Below are 21,754 nucleotides of genomic sequence, written 5' to 3'. Positions count from 1 at the left end.
AGCCCTTCTGCCTCTCAGCAGTCCCTCACTTTGCCTTTTAAATTGTTAAACAAAACACAAACCCCAACGACACTAAGAACCAACAACAGAGATAGATTCACATGTGAAAACTTAAGCAAACAAACCACTTTCAAACTAGGTATTTCTGAGATGCACAGGAAAGCTAAGTCCTGAAGAGAAAACAACACTTAAACAGCAAACAATCCTATGGCTTTGCCTTCTTGATGATACTAGAAAAAAAGGCCAGAAATTCAAATGACTATCAAGGAGGTGAGTGGTTTTGTCTGGGTCTTTTAATGAATGACTGAGGTGGCTGTAGAGTTATTCACTGAGGAATGAAAGGGTTTGGAACACTCAATATTCATTCAAGCCATGTAGAATTTTTTAAAACACAAAGGTTTACATTTCCTAAATGTTAAAGGGTTGTTTTGCTTCCTTAAAATAAACTAAATCCTTTCATTTCATTCTGATTACAGCTAAGCTGAACAGCTCAGCATTAAACCGATGGCTGCAGAGAGCAAAAACTACCCCTCGTGTTCTGCAATCATTTGGGAGAGAGAAAAAGAACCCAAATAACAATTTCAGATGTGTTTTCCAGAAGACTGGGTAATTTTTAGTCTGTTACTAGCCATGTCACCAATTAAATGCCTAATAAATGACAGGCAGATTAAACAATCCTACAGAGGATTTCTTCTTGCTTTTAAATGCTCAATTTCAGTGAGCAAATTGGTGAAATTTAGAAGGCTGAACACTTTCTTTCCAGAGACTTCTTCCCTACTGTTAGCCACATCTATATCTACATCTGTATCTACATTTATATCTACATCTGTATCTAACAACACGTTATCTGTTGCTCCTACGTCTAATCCTACGACCCTAAGCCTTCATCTTTGTTTCTCTAAGCAGCCATTGTCATGGCCATTTACTATGTCAAAAGGAATAAGGAGTTTGCGGACAAAATCAGCATCAGGAGAGCATGAAATATGAACTACAGAAACAACCATTTCAGGCAAAACATCACCTTTCCCGCCTCCCTCTTACTCACTCCTGAAATGGTTTATGGATTGAAGGAAAAAACTAAATCCCCTCTCCAAATTGGAAATGAATTCATTTCATGCTTAAAGGCAGAAGGAGGGACCTTTCAAATATAGTCCTGGCTTTTGCTTCTGGTTGAGGTGTTTGAAATAAAACTACCATGGAATCAAGCTGTATATGGAATTATAATTGTGGAGGAGAGCTCAGGGTAGGGGAAAAAAAAATTTCTATGAGACAACACAACTGCTGGAATCATCAGGAAAACCTGCTTATAGTAAATTCAGAGTAAAACTCCTGTGAATAAAATAATACCATTTAATTTCACCAAGTAATTGCTGGGTTTGTGTAATAAGGAACTAGCTGCAGTCCTTGAGGTTTTACTGCAGGTCTCTTAGCCGGGTTTGCACACCCTGCTTTTGAAACCTTCCTGAGGCTTTCTAGAAGCAAACCTGCTTTCTGCTTGTATAACAAGTTAGGGAACAACAGACCCTGGTAAAAAGAAGAAAGAAAACCCCCACGGACACACTGGATTTTACAACTGTTTGTTTCTATAACTACTGCATAACAGCGCTGAACACATTCTGATGAGTTAAGGGCTTTCAAAATCATATGCCCTGCATTTTTCACATTAGAGTTTAACACATTTCTGCCTAATCTGTGAAATCTGTATTGCCCACATACTTTAGTGGTGAGTTCAGCTGTGGGACCTTTGCCCAGCCAACGGTCAGCTAAATTAGAATGTCACGCTGTCTCGGCCAGGCAGAGCCTGAGAGGTACGATGGGGTGGAGGAGCGCCAAGCAAACTCCCCAAATCCCTTCTGCACTTCTTATTAGTGACCAGGGTGACTCCACCCTATATTCCCCCCCCCCAATACAGTAATCATGATATCACCCCAACCCTGAGACAGGGCAGCCAGTGATTTCAGCCCTTGGTTATGAAGACAATAAGCGACAAAGTGCGCGGCGAGGCTGTTCTCCGCTTCGCATTAACTCTTGTTCTCACTTTTGAAATGGCTTAGTGGGCTTAATAAATATTAAGAGGTCAGGCTGTCTTGATCAAGCCAACGCTGAACTGCAAGCAGGGGGAAGCTAGCATCTGTAGAGTATTTCTCAATAGCAAAAATCCTTGATGCAAGTTACCCTGCGTTCTTCGGACAGAGTAAAATGACACTAAAAGATTTCCAGTGTGGGGGTGATAGGATTCATTCGGGTTATTTATTCACACATCAGAAGACATTGATGAGGGCAATTATTAGTCGTGAGAGCACATGCTTTTATCAAACCCATACACCAGCTCATCTTGAAATACAACAAAAAAATGAAAAGCATGTTGCTTATTTTTCTTCTGCTCTGTTTTTACATAGAAAGAGGCATTTCTTCCCTAAAAGCAGACAAGCATGTCAAGAGTTAAGGCTGAAAAAAAGTCTATCAGTATCTTTGCCTAGCTCAAAGGATTTCCACTGATTCCTCTACAGACTTCAAAGCCTCACAGTTTGGCATTTGGACTGGTTTGAATTAAAGCTCGGTTCTCCGCTGTGAGTTTCCAAGTTCATGGTGAAAATGCCTGCAGCTTCTGGAGTTCATTATGGCCAATTTTCTTATCTTTTCTTCATCTTCGGTTTGATCCCCAGCAAATGCAACGTGGCATTCGATGGGGTGGAATAACAAGGTGCTGCCTTGAAGGCATGCATTGTCTCAAGGGGCTAACACAAGAAAAGAAGGAGGAAAAAAAGAGGATATATGACCCATTCCCTTCACTTTCTAACTCTCAGAAGACTATAAATTGTGAACTTCAAAGCATTATTTTACATTAAAATCAATAGAAAGATTTGGGGGGGGGAGGGAAATGTTTTTCAAAGAAGCTGGTTAAGATTTAAAAAGGTCACTTGATAATGTATTATCATGACCAGACTTGGCATAAGATGAAAAAACCCATCCAATTTAACTTCTTGACTGAAGGTGTGCACATGGGGCAGACTACGGGAAGTGCTACCTAAGAGGATGAGTCACAACATCCCTCAGCTTCCCAACATCCCCCCGCTCCAAAATAAGGGCTGTGACTAGCTCCAAAATATGCTCCCCAAATAGCTGCAGTCTCTGGGCAAAAAGACACCAGTGCCTGTTAAGGAATGGCTGGCAAAGGTCTTACTGTGCAGACGGAGCAATTTTCCAGCAGCCTTGAGACTCAATTAGTATTTAATAGCATGTATGTCACTCTGTCACATATTTCTATGCGTTCTCTTTCTAATGAAGAGATCAGTCTTGTTGACTGCTGGGATAAACAGACTTCCACTTTGCAGGAAAGTGCTGCTTTCCCGTAACAGGAATAAAACAGCAAGACAAATGACACTTATTTGGCTAGATGTGATTTTAAATTGTACACGTTCTTTGAAGGCTTTTTAATGGCAGGCTGAAGACTAAAAGCTCTTTTTGCTCTCTATAATGGAATACAAATACGTGCACAAGGAAGGACAGAAAATAACGCTCCCAGATTTTTAATGCTCTTCCACGAAGGCGATATTTCATGTTTTGGCAAGTGCGTGTCTCTGTGAATGTAAGCAGGGTGGTCGCCAAAAGGGCACTAAATCTGGTTTGAGGTCTGAAAACCACTTCAACCCAGAACTGTTAAAAAAGATGCCAGTTGGAGAGGATGAACCCGCGGCACAGGGGAGGCAGCTGGTACAACAGGACAGTCTAAGAAAAATAAAGCCTTTATATCCAGCAGGTCAGAGAATTGGATTTGTTTTCCTGGAAAGAGTATCAGAAAGGAAAGTGTGGTCTCACAGCGGCCTCTATTCATTACTGCATTACTTACAAGTTCTCCTCCACCCAGAGATCCACCTTCATTTCACCTTGGTATTATGCTGCTTCCATAGTTAGTTTTAATACCTTCCTTTTCCCATTCTCTGAAGCTCTGGGCAGCAAGTGCATCACAGCCCCAGAATGCCAGTGATGTACATTGCCCCATTGGGGTATTTTGCCCATTAGCCACTCAGAGCAGCAAGACATGTTCAGCCAACACTCTTGCAGTGCTCCCATAGTGACACTGCTCAGAGAGACCACAACCTGGGTGTGCATGATTGTAGATCAGCTAATGTGTGTTTTGCTTCATGCATCTCTTCTAATGATGCTGCTATGAGGAAGAAAGTAAGGATCAGATCAAAGGACTCCCTGCAGATACCTCCCTCTGATCCTCAGGTATCACATGCTTCTGTGAGCAGGACATCAACAAGTGAGTCAACAAGTGGCTTCATCCCTATCTCCAATTAGAGAATCAAATGATGCCAGGTGTTTTTTTGAGCATGCTTGGATATGCTTGTACAACCCAGCACGGTGATTTATATCTGGCTTTACTGTTACTGCTAATCAATGAGGATATCCCAGCAACACATGAATTCAACTCCACAGCTTTGCTTACCTTCATTCACACTCTGACAGTGAGTGATGGGTAACACTTATTTAAAAGATGGTTGTATTTTTATTCATAACACACAACATGCTGCTTCTGAGGAGAAACCAGAACCCGGTAAGAAAAGCACAAACCCAGCCTGGCCTTGAACACTGCCAGGGATGGGGCAGCCACAGCTTCTCTGGGCACCCTGTGCCAGCGCCTCAGCACCCTCACAGGGAACAGCTTCTGCCTTAGATCTAACCTGAACTTCCCCTGTTTAGGTTTGACCCCATCACCCCTTGTCCTGCCACTAAAGTCCCTGATGATGACAGAACAGACCAGTTCTCTGGACTCCCCTCCCCATTAGCTGGGTTTACCCACACAAATACTCACCCCAGAGAGGTAAAAAGATTTTGAACCAAAACCAGAAGAGCTTAAATCAGTTGACATTTTACATCCATGCGTTAATCAGTGCTGAGCAGCAAGTATGTCAATCCCTTAATACCACAGGCACACTTGTGGCCAGAAATATGCGATTTAACTTAATTCAGCTTTATTTTTATGCTGGTACTCAAAAAGGAACAGCAACTGGATATAAATCTCGTATTTCTAAACTTAGCAAGAGAGAAAGTCAAGATTAAGGAGGTCTGTGCAAGGAAAAAGAAACCCAGTTTAGGTAAAAACATAAGTTTCTAAGAGGAAAACTTCAATATTACCTGAAAGCAGTTAAGTATTCTGTGTCTCCCATCGGTGGATCAAGGCCACCAGTAAAGGCCATGTTAACGTTGAAACCAACTCCTGCTCCTGTGCCAACCTGAAAAAGGGAGATTGTACTCTGAATTACAAATATGGATGCTGTCTTAATATTCTTCCACTTGAATATGGATTTTGATTCAATAGCTTGGTAGCAGCAAGGTTAATTTTTCCCTCTAAAGTGACCTGGTCCCCAAAACAAAGAGTGAAAATAAAGCTCCTCCATGCTCTGGTCTTTACAGGAGTTGTGGACCTGCTCACCCAAAAACCACTTCATCAACTGGCTCCTCTTCCTTGTTTGCAGCAGAGCGTGTAACATGCAATATCTTTTTCAGCTTCATCCAGAAGCGTATTCTGTATTTCATTGCAGTTGCAACCGGGGGAAAAAACCCAGTTTTAATCAGAGTGAGCTCCCCCTCTGCTGGGGAAAAATATGATTCACAGAGATTTTCACTGCTTGAGGGCCATCAGGGTGGTAAATGTCAGTACATCCCCACCCTTGCATGTCCTGTGAAACTCCCTGTCTGCACTGACTGAAAATACCTGAGAAAGGGAAAAACTGAACACATAAACAAGGGGTTTCTAGGAATTTATTTGCTAAGAAGCAGGGCCATGTTTTCCCCATCCACATCGAAACACAAAAGCTTGTAATCAGTCCCTTCATCAAGCAGGGACCTTGCAGCAGCCTGAGCACAGGGTTCTGAGCTCCTACACACATTGTCTGTGTTTTGTGGGGTTGCTTTTTACATGTCTGCAAATGAAACCAGAATTTAAACTGAAAACAAAAGCAAAAATTAAGGTGATCTACAATAATTAGGCAGTTGATTCAGGCTAGATAAAGCTGCGGGGCTTTTAGTGCACATTCTCCCTTGTATTAGTGCAAATATCACTGGTATAAAAACCACAGGGGATTCACCCATCCACAGTGGCTTATTTAGCCATCTGCTGCTTTAACTGAATTTGGTTTGTAGTCATCGTTTCATTTGCTCTGGAATGACACATTAAAAAATACTACAAATGGTTAAATCTGGAGTGGATGGTATAGTCTTGTGTTTCTTTTACAATATTAGGTACTTTATAAGACAGATTACGAGATCATTAAAAGGTCAGCCAAAAAGTAGGTCTGAGACCTTTACATATCCTGAAGCAGAAATTAAGCCTGCTGCAAAGGACTGCTGTTTATTCACTACAACAGCAGCACACAAACAAGGGAATGAAGCAGTGTCATAGAACCATAGAATCAACTAGGTTGGAAAAGACCTTTAAGATCATCAGGTTATGTTTGAGTTTCTTTAGGAATCAAAATGGCAACATGGATGTTTGCTGAATTGGAAAACATAGAATTGACGTGGCCAGAACTCTAGTTTTCAGATGTAATCTGGTGTGCCTCAGAGTATCCAAAACTAAGTATTTCATATCATTTCTCTTTGATAAATCACTCTGGAAGGGCAGTATGTCCTGCTAACCTAGAGGGAAAGGAAGGATGCAATGGATGTAGAGGCATTCATCCGGGGCTCAAGAATAAAGACCTTCCAACTTCACTGGCCCAGCCCTTCCGCTGCAGGCTCTGAGGACACCACCAGGAACTGTTGGAATTGGTCCAGCAGCCTAAGTGACCAGTGCTCAAATCCTACCATCCGTGACTGTTAGGACTTGGACAAGAAGGCACCAAACACATAAACCCAAGAAACACACTCCCAAAGGAGCACTAACAAGCATGAGCATGGGAGCAGGCAGGAGCCTGGCAGAGCCTCCCTAAGATGTTGGGAGGCACCTGAATCACAGCCCAGAGCCGGTCCTGTCAGACACGGATGGATGCTATGCCAATCCATGCTCTTACCTCATCGGGAGCACCACTGCCTGGAAAGAAGTTCCCATCATCATAGCGATGTAGTGAAATATAAAGAACATTAGGATCATTGTAGAAAGCTTGCTGAGTACCGTTCCCATGGTGAACATCCTTCAGGGACAGAGATTGCATTATATGAGGGAGATTAGTACCTTAGTAAAAATGCAGATTAAAGCCATCAAACTTGAGACTCGGAAGGGTTTTCTTTGCTGTTGTGCTTCATTTTCTGTGCTTCTCTGTTATAGCTGAAGCAGCTGATTGGAAATGAGAGTAACCTGCTTTGCACAGCTGGCTTCAGGTTACACTCCTTGTTTAACACATGGGATAAATGGGGGTAAACACAATCTTAAATGTGAATCAAAAGTAAGGATAGGCTCAATTTACTTGGATGGAGAGAACTGTATTCATACCAATCTTGAGGGGTGAAGAGAGACACTTCATGAGTTACTCCAAATTTGCATCTTTAATGGGTCTGTGGGGTGACCACCGATACAAGTGTCCAGTAAATTTGTGTTGGACCCAACAACGTTAAACAACACAAATCTATTACCTGGATCCCCTATTGCATTTCTACTTGGCACAGAAACGTGGTCTATAACAAGACAGGTCTTCAAATTCCCCTTCCTGACATGAAAACCAGTTGGTGGGAAGTGAGAAAAAGGATGTCCATCCAGGGGGTCAAAAAGTCAAAGACATTCATTTTAACCTGTGGGTCTAGCCCATGGGAGATATACAGCAATGTCATCAAAACTCATGACTGATACCCGGCAACTCAAATGCCTTCTCAACCATATAAATACATCTCATTCCAATGCAGAGATCACTTTTGACTGCCTGGCCTAGAGGCAGGACGCTGAGAGCATTCAGACCCATGGGCAAGTCATGCCAGACAGCCTGTCCCTCTCAGTAACTGGTCCTCACATCTTGAAGGGAAAGCTGGGATGGATCATAACAGTTAGGGTCAAAACCTTCATTACTAAAGGACCAAAATCCAGCATGCTTTGCTGTTACCCATCCTAGAGACTGTCTTATGGGCTTGTTTTGGAAAGCAACTTCTTATTAATTACAATTTACTTCTGAAAACTATGGACCCTTTATGAAATTTTTCTTTTATGAAAACACTTCAATGAAAAAAAGCCTCAGACTTGAAAAAAACCCCAAATTTTGGCTTGCAAACCATGGGCAACATTTTCTTTTTCCCTGTCTGACAAAGCCAGGGTTGCCCTTGCAAGATAAAAACCCCAGAACAATTTCCACCTGCTGTCCTGGAGGGTAAGAACAGGCATTTACTCACCCAGTCCACTATAAGGATTTTGCTAACGTTCAGTCTTTGCTGGAGCAGCTTGGCTGCGATTGCCACGGAGTTAAAATAGCAGAACCCCCTGGAGGTGACGAGAGGAAAAGGAGAGGTGTTAATTCTACATTTCCTTGGTCCCAGTGCATCTATCATCTCGATATAACACATTTGGAGGAGATTTCGCCTGCTCTTAACTCTTCTTCCCTCCCTGGAAGATAGATGTGCTCAATGCTGGGTCAAGGAGAACTCAACAGCGAGCACTCATCTCCCACCAAAGAGCGCTGAAGCACCCAAGACATGAAACTTCATCACATGTTACGCCAGATATAAAAAGCCAACATGATTTATGCACAGGACCTTGATTTGAGAACAGTCTGATGGCAAAAGCCCTGCTATATTAAACATACACAAAATGGTCAACTCGAGCTTTTGCTATGTGAAGCCCTCCTACTCTGACGCTCTCCTAATTTAGTGTTGTGACCACAGGACATAGTTATATTTGCTATTACTACTGTTAGTTGTGTCCCCTTGTTTTCTTCACATTGGACAAGCCATCAACATGGAATTTAAAACAATTCACAAGGTTAAAGCAAATAAAGGCATCAGTTCTTTTTCAAAGCACGACTCTAATGCTGACTCTGGCTCAAAAATATCCACCTGAAACCACTAAGCAGGATCTTGCCCTCTTCCAGAGAATTACTGGGAGCTTTGACTATAAAACTGTCTTGCACATCAATAAGCAAGACATTCTGTAATGAAAACGTAACAAACTCCCTAATTTCCAGCTGCAGCTCACACAACAGACAAACACGGAAGCACATATGCATACTTACATGGGTGTGCTCTCTTCTGCATGGTGACCCGGAGGCCGAACAACAGCAAATCCATTCTACCCATGAAAAATAAGAAAAGGAAGAAGTGAGGCAGAAAGGAAGGTTTAGAGCACCAAGAACGGAAGCATTAATTCTGCTTTGGAACTGTGTAGTTGTTCTTGATGGTTTTCTCACAAGTGGATGATACTCTCCCGCGTTTTGAAGGGGGGAAAAATGTCCACATGAATTGTGCAGAAACTGGTTGGTGCAGCATTTCCTTCTATTCAAGGGAAAGAGAAATTCTGCATGAGGTCACTGAAACAGCAAAGGGGCTGGCTGAAGGCAACAACGAGACCCTCAGATAACACTGGAACAGTGATTTCTTCTGGTGCTCTGGTTTCTTTCGTACATTTAATCGGTGCATAAGAACATTCCCCAGGAGTTTGCTGCTCACTTGCTGATATCCTCAAGGATGTTTATGACTAAAGCCAGATGGTGCCATTAAAAGGAAGCTAACTGGACCTCCTGCATACCACAGCCCTGAGCAGAGTCCTGTACAGAACCTATATCAAAGCCAAGTGTTATCTTCATACCAACCTTCAGTTCTCCTGTGGCTACTTTGGAAACGAGCTCAATGACACAGCCCACGGCCAGGCGAGCGGCACCAGACGAGTGAACTTCATTCCAAATGGTGTCACTGTCAACCTAAGGGAGACACACAGGAACCACGTTTAGGAGCAACAAGGACAGCCAGGAAACAGAGACCCACAGTTTATAAACTTCTTCTTCTGTACTGAATGCATAAATGCATTCAATACATTCAATTTAAATGCATTCATTTTAAACGCATTAAACTGCACAACTGATCTTGGCGGTACCAGGGCTGGGACCTCACTACTGGTAGGAGTGGTGTAACATCACCACTACTGAGTGTCCAGCCAACCAAATGACACTCAAGAGATAATCATTTCCAACAGCTCTGCAATACTAAAGGGTCAATGCTGTAATAGAGGAGCAAATTCAGCATCTCCAGCACTGTAAATTTACAGGTGTCTCCAACCAGTAACTCCTACCACCACCACGGTATCAGTATTTCTCTTAATTGCTGGAGGAAACTGAACCCAGATGAAATAAAACGGTTTACAAAATCATTCAATGATTCTATAAAATAAAACCCACACACAATAAAGAAAGATGTTTAATAGTGGATGTTTAAAAGACGTCTGCCCAGAACTGCCAGGATAAGGTTACGCTGCCAGCAGCTTCCCCGGGGAACCATCCTTTCAACCCTGTCTCATCAAAGCTAACAACAGACCTTCAACATCGAGCTGCTGACTACAGGCATTTATTTCCGTGCCCCATACTTGACAGGACCACCATCCTCTATGGTTTTCTCCCCACAAACATGCAAAACAGGCCAGAGGCAAAGCAAGGCATTCTGCAGACATCCCCAGGTCATTACACTATGAGATCATGTCCTAATTGCAACAAAAAGGGAGAAGCATTGGCTTTTACCACATTCATCCCAACAAGGTAAGTGCAGACAAGTGATGAAATCCCTGTTCTTTCTTTTACTGCCACTTGGCTGTGACTCTGCAGAGAACAGAGGGAGAAGGAGGGCTCCTGGAAGGTGTTTCCAAGCTGAAGCTCTGGGTCTCCTCACTGCATCCATGTCATCAGACCCATGCAACATGTCTCAATGCAAAGAATCACCAGCTATCTTTCACCTATGACTCTATGTTGAGCTTATTTACGGGAACAATGCCAATGGGGAAGGAAAGAGATGATTTGTTTTGTCTGGCATCCAGTCTACTCATTCAGCTGCATGGAGATGCAAGTGGCCCCGTAGGAGACTGGTCCACCTCCTTCACGGCTGTGCTGAAGCCAGTGGAAATAGTCCTAGGTCTGTTATCAGGGATGGCTTCTGGCAGCATCTGCCCTGAGGATGCTTTTGAAGCCACAGTAAACCAGGAAAGCATTTGAAGGATACCCAAAAGCCATCTCTGTGCAGTAATGCTGCCAATATATGCGCTGTCTCAGACTTTGAGGAAAGCCACTGCGCTGGTGGGAAAACCCTACAGTGACTACACCTGTGGTATGAGGGCCTCTTCTGGGCCCCCACGAATTTAGGTAGTGACATGGGAACAGAAGTATGATGGGGTCTGGCTTATGCATGACACCTCCAGGAGTCCTGGATCAGTGCTGCACCCATGCAGGAGATGGGACTGACTGACCGCATCCCTCCAAAAGCCCCTATCAAAGTAGCAAGAAGACCAAGTTGCTTCTCCTCCCCACTGACCAGTGCATTAGTGCTCTGCAAGGGTCCGTTTTTGGGCTCCTCCTCAGCACTCCTGGAAAAACTTTATGGATGACCATGGCTTTGCAGTCAGGATGACACTGCTACATTCCCTCAGGGAACCCAGCAGTCTTCACCCTCAGCTCCTCTCCCCCCAGTATCTGTGAGCAGGAGACACTCACGGTTTATGCAACAGAGAACATCTACTTGCCTTTTGCTAAGAGCTGACCACCTCAGTGCCCTCGGTCTGTGTTCAAGTGAGATACAGCTGCACCGAGACATCTGGGCTGAGCATATCTAACCCATCTTTGAACGTATCTAACCCATCTTTGAGCATATCTAACCCATCTTTCAGAGTATCTAGCCCACGTTTGAACGTACCTAACCTATCTTTGAGCATATCTAACCCACCTTTAAGCATATCATCTCGGTCTTGAAAGAAAATGCTGCAGGACACCAGTAGCTTCTGCCTGGCTACAGCGAGTATCAGGCCCCTTCCATGGACGCAGAATTGCAGAGGGCTATCTTCATTCACCGTGAGGCACCAGAGGAATGGAAATACAAACCACCACAATTCACATATCTGAAGCATGGCTTTACATAAGGGACCGACAGATCCTCGGATCTCCTCAGACATCTGTTTGTGCCAGCCTTCCCCTTTATAAAGCATGCAGAAGTCACCAGTGCCTGAGACAAGCACTGCTACATTCAGGCCCTTTGACGCCTGCAGAAACCAGGCATCAAACCTGGTTTGATGGAGGGCAAGACGGGGTGGGTTTAAAGGGCCATTATTTCTGCAGAAAGAAATGAAGTACTTGATAAAAGCACTCCATCTGTGATCCAGAAGCCAAAGTCAAGGACTCTGCCATGCCCCCGCACTCAACTCCCAAGCCAGAGATGTCCACTGCTACCCTCAAGCTCTCCACTGCCCCATCCCGCTTGCAAACATCTCCAAGATAAGGATTTAACACCCAGCCACCTCCCCTGGAATAGATGTCTGTAGACCACTGGGCCCTCTTCCAAGGCAGCACTTCATCATCTGCAAGGCTGTAAGTGTTTGAACAGTCCCACTGAAGCCATCAGCGCTCCACAGCAGGGGGGGAGTAGACTCTGCCATGGTGGAAAATATTATTAATGTGGCCCTGAGCTGGACTGCTCTCCAGCTCTGAAGCTGCTGCTGTTTGGTGCACAGGCTGCTGTTGACCCCTCCATCATTCCTGAACTCTGAAGTTCATTACAGGCGAGACGCTATTTGGCTTTCCCTGCCTACGAGCTCTTTGATGTAGCTGCCATCACAGGAGTTGTTGCTGGGACAGCACATCAAGCCTTACCATCTGGAAGGACTTTACAGAAAGAGGAAGCATATTTCTTGCCTTTTGTGGATCCAACAGCGTATATTTCTCTTTTTATTCCTGAGCTGGAGGATACGACTGCGTCAGAGATACTGAGTCTTCCACATCTGTGGCTGTTGGATGGGGAGCAGTTGTCCTGGTCAGCACACTCCTCTTCTTGAGAATAATATTAATGCCTTGCTCATTCTAATAAAGAAGCTGCTGTTTCTGTTAGATAAGCCCATAGGAAAGGGCTCCTTTAAAGGTGGGGAGAGGGAATTCAGTGCCTGGGACCTGCTGGAGGCTCTTAACCTTCACAGCATGTACCATTATTAGCAAATGATGGGGGAATGCAGGAAGGGTCAACAGCTTGACACAGGCTCTCTTCTATGAGCAATGTCTAAGATGTTTCAAGGTGAAAACCAAAAGACTTTTGTCCTTCCTTATAAACTGGAAGTCTTTATTAATATACATGATAAGGTTCCTACTGCCACTGTATACCCTCCTATACACTAATGTGCAGCTCCTTCAAAGTGAGATGAGTGTCTTATAAAAGGTTTCATTATTTCTTTAGCTGAAGAGCAATGCAGATAAGAAATTAAGCCTAGGGACAGGTAGAGACAAGCTGTAGTGCTGCTTTGCAGTGTCTGAAGCTAAGAGGAGCAAAAGAGTTCTGCTCTTCCCTCATCACTCCTTCTCATCACGCTCAGCGACAGGAGCACATGCTATCTGTGCTGCCAGCGAGTTGTCTTTACCTAACCACATCTTCTCCTGCTCTTAAGCACTGATTAAACAACCACACTCATATTTTGTTCTTCTAAGACCTGCTCTTTAGTTTCTTCTCATTTCCATTCCATGGAAGAAGAAAATAATCACACAAAAGAAAACTAAGTTATTAGCTATCATGAGATCGAGTCTTTGAGTGTTTGGATGCAAATCTGATTTCCAAAGCTTGAACTCCTTGCCCAAAAATCTTCTTCTAATTATCCTGGATTAGGTAATGGTGCACGTAAGCCATACATTAAGGAAAGAGTGTGTGCTGCAGAGAAGTGAAGGTAACGTCCCAAGTACTGCACTTGCAGATGCTGCTGAAGAACAGTAGGAATAAATTACTGTTGCTTAAATCAGAGCTCACATCTGTTGATATAAGTGCTTCTGTGCTTTATTCCCTTCTTGCTATGATCAGAAGCCTGCAGATGGGAGGAGGTTTGGCAGTGTCAGCTACAGCGATGTCAAGGCTTCACTGTATTAAGCAAACCAGTGAGGAGAAAGAACTGACAAGAGTTTTCAAGCACCAGGGAACAAATTTAGCCTTTTTCTCACAGATTTCAAGCCACTGTGACTTCATTTTTAAAGAGAGAGATTGAAAGGTGTTGTGTGATGAAGCGATTTGGTCTAAACTTTTTCCTGCTCCTTCACTCTCTTTTGCTTTGCCTTGCTGGCTGGTAAGAACTCAGGACTTTATCCCTCATCCTGGCTCTTAACAGCTCTTCATGGGCTTCTTCCCCATAAACTGACCTACATTGCCTTTCAGATCCATCTATTCTTTTAATCGAATAAAATTCCCTAGGTAAGACAAATGTGTTCAATTGTTTGCAGAAAAAGAACATGCTTTCAAGCTTTCCAGACCATAATTTTACCTGTCACTCTCAGCTCCTGAGTTAAAAAACAACAGCAGTCATTGAGCTCTTACCTGCTCCAGGCCAGTCCTTCTACCCACAGGCATTATTTTGCATCCAACCCTGACTTTCATGTGCTAGATCACTATTTAGTTTCTCATTATCATAACATCATCCTTATTTCTTTGCAGGCAGCTTTTGCTTTGATGACCATCAGCATTTGCTTTAATAACATCAGCAAAGGACACTTGCTTATGACCACACTGTCAGGGATGGGGCAGTCACAGCTTCTCTGGGCACCCTGTGCCAGCGCCTCAGCACCCTCACAGGGAAGAAATAAATCTCCTTCAAATCTGGGCTACAAACCATTAGTAGTCAAGATGATGTCCTGAAGGTGCTCTGATCCTCACTTACACCTGATGCTCCTTCACTACCAGGAAATATTCACCACTACAAAGCAATTGAAGCCTACACAAACTTCTCCCAGCACCAGGGCTGCCTCTCCACAACCTTCTCAACTTTGAAGAAGAGGAGAAAACAGGGACTGATGACTACTTAGCAATGAGTAATGTTCTGCTAACGTGGCAATCTAAATAAAACTCCATCACTCAGAAAAGCTATATGGCCACCTTGCAGCCTGAAAACAGCCTGCCAAGCAACAGCAGAAAAACACCAGTTAAACTCTCTAGCTAGAACAATTTGAAATCATTTCATTATACCACAACAAGCACTCCAGCTCCCAGCAGTACTCGCATGCTGAAACTTCTCACATTTACATGACACCTCCTCTCACACTAAAATTCTTCCTAACTGATGTTTTATCCTCAGCTCTGATTTATTTAAACTCCCTTTCCTGACTTCCTCAAAAAAAAAAAAAAAAAAAGAAATTATATTTGTCTCAAACCCATCTTTGGTGCAGAAAATAACTTGGTTTTCAGCTGCTCCTGCGAGGCGTGCTCTATGGCCCCAGCTAAGATCCCACTACAGGGATGCTGCTAACAGTTTCCCATAGCAAATCAAATCAAGAGCAACTTGTCTCACAGAACTGGCACGCTAACAAAGGCTACAGCTTTCCCTCTGCTTCTTCAATAACCACACAACGCTGCTCAGCCAGCTTTGTTGACTCATCTCACACTCTGAAACACAGTAAGAAAAGGGATGGAAAGGACCCCATGAGTTCACCACATGGATCTTCTACCCCAAAGGAGATGGTCTACGCTCAAACCCATCCACAGGACGTACAAAAGTGCAACACACTTACTATGCTCTAGCTAATGGTTTGGTACAGTAGCCTCATCTTCCCTACAAATATATAGCAGGGCTGTGTATATTAAGTATAATATTTATCCCCATCCCAGTGAAGATCATGTTTTCCTGCACCAGTACACAAATAGTCACTGAGGTAACTGGGGAAGGAAATCCAAGCAGAACAGCAGAAAGCCATTTTTATGAATAAATCTATTACGTAGTTGAGGGCATGAGGATGATCAGGGGCTGGAGCAGATCCCGTATGAAGACAGGCTGAGAACACTGGGGCTTTTCAGCCTGGAGAAGAGAAGCTGCGTGGAGACCTCAGAGCAGCTTCCAGTGCCTGAAGGGGGCTACAAGGATGCAGAGAGGGACTCTTCATCAGGGACTGTAGCGATAGGACAAGGGGTGATGAGTTCAAACTGAAACAGGGCAAGTTCAGGTTGGATCTAAGGCAGAAGTTCTTCCCTGTGAGGGTGCTGAGGCGCTGGCACAGACTTTTCCCAGAGAAGCTGTGGCTGCCCCATCCCTGGCAGTGTTCAAGGCCAGGTTGGACACAGGGGCTTGGAGCAAGCTGCTCTAGTGGAAGGTGTCCCTGCCCATGGCCGAGGTTTGGAAATGGATGATCTTAAGGTCCCTTCCAACCCAAACCATTCTGGGATTCTAAGATTATTAGTAAATTACTGGGTTTAAAAAGCTTTTCCTAGAAAACATGAGAATTATCCGCTAGGGCTGCTAAAGCACTGGACAAAAGACAGCAAATGCCTTATTTAATATTGAATATTGAAGGGTCTGTGGAGAAAACCAACCAGCAAGTTAACTGCAAACTCTATCTTTCTTAGGAGCATATCAATAATACCAGCACCATGGCGTTTCCTGCCTTGATTTGGGATTTAATAGAAGACTTGTGGGCCCACACTAGGCTCAGGCACAGTCTCGACTTGTTACCCTTCAGCCTTCATTTGCAAATGATAATTTCTGCTTTGAATGGCATGCCTGACTGCAGGGCAGAGTAAATGCAAACCTTTGAAACTCCAGCCAAAAATTTGCCATGAATTAGGAGGCTGCAGCATATTTACAATACAGAATGAAATCTCTCTCCGCATGGCGGTAGGAATAAATGCCGATTATTCTTGTTTTGGGGTTTTCTTTTTTATTCCCCCTCCTTTTTTGACGGGATAATTTTCAAAGCAGCGATTTTGCAAAGACTCAGGAAGAAAACAATTTTGGTTCATTTCCATAACAGAATCCAGACCTCCAAATTCAACTCACGAGCTACAATTATGCCTAAGAACTACCACTGTGAGTTTTCAAACACAATGCCTTTTATTGTCTCTTCTCATTCTTTCCCCTTCCTGCTCTCTGCGATTTTCTCGACTGTCACCCTCCACAGAAACTTTAGAGCAGAAAGTCTGACTTGAAAGGGAAACTTTCAAGTTTTGAGGCTTCAAAGAAGCACAACACAAACCTTCGACACAAGGTATTTGCATGGCATTGGGGGTTTTCAGTCTTATGGGAACAAACAACAAGAGCAAGTTGCCTTATTAGATAGATTCTTGACAGATCAAAACTTATGTTCAGCTTTGCTGTGATGAATGGAGGGGTATTTTAGTCACCTCCTTCCGAATCCACATGTGACTGTCCTGGAGGAAGATGCCAAATACTGAATTCCCTTGTGCCGCATAACCTGTGAGACATTACATTCGAGGACAGTAATGTAGCCCAGACACAAATGCAGCAACTTACTATTTACAGGCACTTCCCCAATACTGTCCTTCAATATCACTATTTGCTTAATATGTTTTCCACCTGCAGGAGGAGGCAGGCAGCTCTGAAGTACAAATACTGAAGATGAAACACCTACACAGCACGAGCAGCATGAAAAGCACATCTTGCATTCTAGGCAGAAAGCATTGTTTGGATGTAAGGGTTGCTTTCAAATGAGGGAACCTCTAAGCCATTAAACATGACTGCCTGGGAAATGAGGTTTCTCCTCCTAAAAGCCAGAGACAAAACATGCCTGTGAATGTCACACACACTTCAGTGCTCCAAAATAGCTTCAACATCTTCACGCTGCTTTTGAAGAAAGGCACGTGAGGCTGTTGCTGCAACCCCGCACCCCAGGCAGACCCTGTTTATGGGTGACATCTGGTTGCAATTACCCACTGGCTGGAATGCAAAGCAACGATTTTTGGTACCAATGGGACTGGGGAGAACAAACAGGACATTATTTACACATTAAAGAGAGTACTCACCCCGACACCACCGCAAGGAAGCCTGACAAACATCGATGTTAGGGAACCTGTAGGAAAACAACCAAAAAAGGACCCTGTAAGTCACGAAGTCAAAGTTCACGAGATTTTGCTCCAATTTGATGGCAATGCTGCAATCTTTCCAAACACAGTTCTCAGAAAACACACAGCCAACCCACTGCAATGCACACATACACAATGTATGCACTTGGGCTTGTTTAAAAGCCTTCCCAATATAAAAGCCTTCTATAAATGACTGCTTTTTATGCAAGGTTTGTGTGTTATCCTACGTTTCAAGCAGTCGTGCTGACTATAAATGACTGAGATGCTACCAAAAACTGCTCAGCATGAACGTTGTAACCCCTTTCAACTGAAAGAGGATAGGAAATCATAAACCCACCCTAATTATCTGTCATCTGCTGTTCCTAGAAGACTTTGGAGCACAGGAAAGAGGAAGACAAGAAAATAAACCAGTGGTAAAGCATGTTCCAACTAAAAAAGTAAAACCAACACTAAGACTTGGAGAAAAACAGAGAAGATCTGGAGGGCTCATTTTTCATCTGTAAGAATTATCACATCACTTTCTGGGCTTGCAGATGAGCAAATCATCCTCCATGGTTTATAAACTGGACACTGAAACAAGAACAAGCTGTCTCATATCCACCACCAACCTACGTGTATGACTTGTACACGTGCCTACACACCCCAGGCAAACAGGGAGAAGGAAATCTGTGCATGCAGACACTGTGAAAGATCTGGAGTATACTGCCCAAGATTCATTGGCTTGAGACCTATTTAAAGTGAACGGTGACATAAAACTGGTTGAATTGTATTTTTCTGCCACCAAACCAGGTTCTTGTCCTGGTCATGTCTATACTGAAAGAATAAATTCCCTTAAATGCTAAGTACCAGCTTTGTAGAGCATGAATTAGACATGACAGCAGACAGAGGTTGCTGAGAACCATGCTGGTGTCAAATGCGTTGCAGACATATACGTTACCCCTGTGACTGACAGCAGAGTTAATGCATCTATATTATTAATCTGAGTGCACAGCAAGATTCACTCTCTGATTAGATCCACATGAAAGTTCTTAGATCATCCTGCCTCAGACCTCCTGTCACATCCTTCACTGCTAATCCAGCCATTACTTTGATATCTATCTTCTTGAAAACAATTTCGGATTGCTCTCTCCAAATTAAAAGCAGCCTTATTTGCCCAACTTTAAACTTGTTCAACAGGTTCCAAAGCTTTACACTGCCAAATGAGAGATGGATTCCTATTTTCCATCCTCAGACTTCCAAGGGCTTTAGCAACACTTCCAGGGGTAGAGCTGGGCAACCTGTCTTGAAGGCCACCACGTTCAAAACCAGTCAATAAACCACAGCAAAGCAGATCTTTGTGATGCTCAGGGTCCATGTGGGGAAAGTAACTTCAACATCAGCGCTGGGCTTCTGTTGAAAGTCTCTTCTACAGATGTAAAGAGCAGCACTCGTTAAGTGACTCAGAAGTAGGGAGCTACAGGACAAGTGCAGAAGTAAAAATAATCAGCAGAGCCACAAGGAAGCCTGCTTACAATTCTGAACCCCCTGACCCATCTACCCCCTTCCTGCTTTCTCTTAAAGAACTGCCAGATGAAGAGATATCCCCCTTAGCATTTGCAGAAGCTTAAGAAGAAACATCCTGTGTTTTCATCCCCCAGCTTTACAAGCTCTTCCTTTTAGGCTGAGGTTTCTCATGCTTTTTCTTCCTCATAGACATATCAAAGGCAAAGAGTTTACATGGAGTCAGCCACCAGAGTCTACATATGTCAAGGCACTCAGGTCTAACAAACTTCTATTTGCATGTGAGCCTCACACAAAGCTTTGGTCTCAGACTTCAAACCTGTCATACATTTAACCTCTAATGTATTTAAAAGAACCCCAGAAAGCTGTTTTGTAAATTTAAAAGCCTTTTAAACTCTCAACAGGCTGAAGAAGGGGATGCTTCCAGGCTTGTTCATCTCTTTTTGGCAGGGAGGTTTCCCCAGCACACCACTGGCTGTTACCCTTGCTCAGATCCAGCACTGTGGAAGTTCATCAAGTTAATAAACCGGTTTTAGGGCCAGCATCACCCTTCCTACCCTGCTTCCAAAGCAGAACTTCTCCCTGGGTGCTATGCAGACATCTCAGCCAGGCACATGTACGAATCACGCACATAGGGTGGTGATGGACATGAGACAGCGTGTTCTTGTTTCAGGATCCAGTTTATAAACCTACAGAACTTTGAGGATGATTTGCTCATCTGCAAGCCCAGAAAGTGATGTGATAACTCTTACAGATGCAAAATAAGCCCTCCAGATTTTCTCTGTTTTTCTCAAAGCCTTAATGTTGCTTGTCTTTCAAGCCATCAACTTCTTCTGCCTTGCTGACTGCCAGCCAAACTGAATGGTGCGAAGCTGCTTGCTCTTCCTCCAAGCTTTGTGCTCAGCACAAGTGTCAGTGTGGCCCATGCACAGCTCAATGTGCAACAGGAGGACAACTGGGCAGTGGGAAGAGGCATTCCACCACTGTCTGGGCAAAGGTGGTCACACGAGCTGGCAGCGAGTCCCACTGCTAGCAGCTTAAGGCTACAATGCTGCCAAGTGGGTTTGGGAAACAAGGCTTAAGCTCAGCCAAGAGCTACTGGAAAGCCCTTCTTAGTGGAGATCCTGGGGACCTGACCTTCTGCCTATGGATGTAGCTCTTTGAGACAACTTGCTCTTGTTGCAGATTACCCTGAAATAGGCAACATGTTGTACTGGAATTGCCTCAGGTTAGAATTATTTCTCTTCACTACAGGAATAAACTTGATCTCTACATGGTTGTTATAGACATGGGGGAGACGCAAAACTACATAAGTACTCCCAGGCAGAGCAAGAATTTCTCCTCCCTGGTGAATATACCTTATGCAAGGTAAGAGTTTTACACTACCAAGGATATAAAAGCATAAATGCTTTAAACTTTACATATTAATTGCGCTGTTTTTCAGCCAGATGTGTCTACTTTAAGTTTCTCTGGATTTTAAAGAGGTGGTCAATTAGCTATAAATACGGTGCTAATTCTATGTTTAAACAACTGGCTAATAGCTTTCCTCTTTGGGGATCAAATGTACAGACTGAATATGCTGCAAAACCTTTCCAGCTCTTTTGCTGTGACTACTACATCATGTAGACCATCGAGTTAATCCTCTTTTTATATTGTCCAAAGTCAAGCTAAGCCCAAAAGAAACTTTCTCAGCTTCTAGATTCCAGAAGTGTCTTTTTGCTGACCCTCACGTAAGAACTTCCCAAACTACCCCTCTAGCTTATCACAAAGGCACAAAAGGAGATGATGATGATAACTCCACAGAGGTGAGGTGTTAGAATTAATGTGGTTTGGTTGCTGGAGGGGGTGTTGGTTATTTGAACAACCATTCCCTACATATTTTGCTGGGAAAATGCCTGTATTTCATGACAGATGGAGCCCTGTTTCAAGAAGAGACAGTGTCCAGTGAAAAGGATAAACAACCTTATGCCAAAACAAACAAATGCAAGACTAAGAGGCCCCTGTAATTCTCTTGCAGATTATCTGTAGAAAACCGACAGCCTTTTGTTGATGTCTATGCAGCTGGTTTGTGCTGCAGGTCCTTACTATGGTGTTCCAGTTCCTACCTAGCAATGGACAACTTCTCCCATGCAGAGAAGAGTGTCCAAGGATAAAAGAAAACATCTGAATTGCCTTTCCTCCTCAGGGAAATGTCCTTTTAGGTTTTGAAGACATCAAAGTTTTAGCTATCTAGGGTTCAGGGATCTACCTGAAGAAAGGGAGATGTGTCTTGTACTGCTCTCAAGCAGATGCTGAATGGAGATGGGAG

The 21,754-nt window shown here is 43.6% G+C and overlaps 1 protein-coding gene across 16 annotated transcripts in view; it reads right to left on the bottom strand.

The window, feature by feature from the left end:
- Window positions 1-21,754, bottom strand: part of HDAC4 (histone deacetylase 4) — a 236,430-nt gene that overhangs the window by 19,978 nt on the left and 194,698 nt on the right. For 15 of the 16 annotated variants that reach the window (XM_030485807.1, XM_030485810.1, XM_030485798.1 and 12 more), the window contains 6 exons: window positions 17,887-17,933; window positions 9,735-9,842; window positions 9,159-9,214; window positions 8,323-8,410; window positions 7,020-7,139; window positions 5,143-5,240 (listed from right to left, as the gene is read on the bottom strand). In XM_030485807.1, coding sequence (XP_030341667.1) covers window positions 5,143-5,240; window positions 7,020-7,139; window positions 8,323-8,410; window positions 9,159-9,214; window positions 9,735-9,842; window positions 17,887-17,933 — 517 coding nt within the window. Of the gene's footprint in view, window positions 1-5,142; window positions 5,241-7,019; window positions 7,140-7,180; window positions 8,411-9,158; window positions 9,215-9,734; window positions 9,843-17,886; window positions 17,934-21,754 lie in introns of those variants that run through there. The other variant, XM_032919924.1, reaches the window with a different exon arrangement.

This window comes from Strigops habroptila, chromosome 5, assembly GCF_004027225.2.
Source record: "Strigops habroptila isolate Jane chromosome 5, bStrHab1.2.pri, whole genome shotgun sequence".
NCBI classification, from domain to species: domain Eukaryota; kingdom Metazoa; phylum Chordata; class Aves; order Psittaciformes; family Psittacidae; genus Strigops; species Strigops habroptila.
This window is presented reverse-complemented; position numbering and strand designations above follow the sequence as displayed.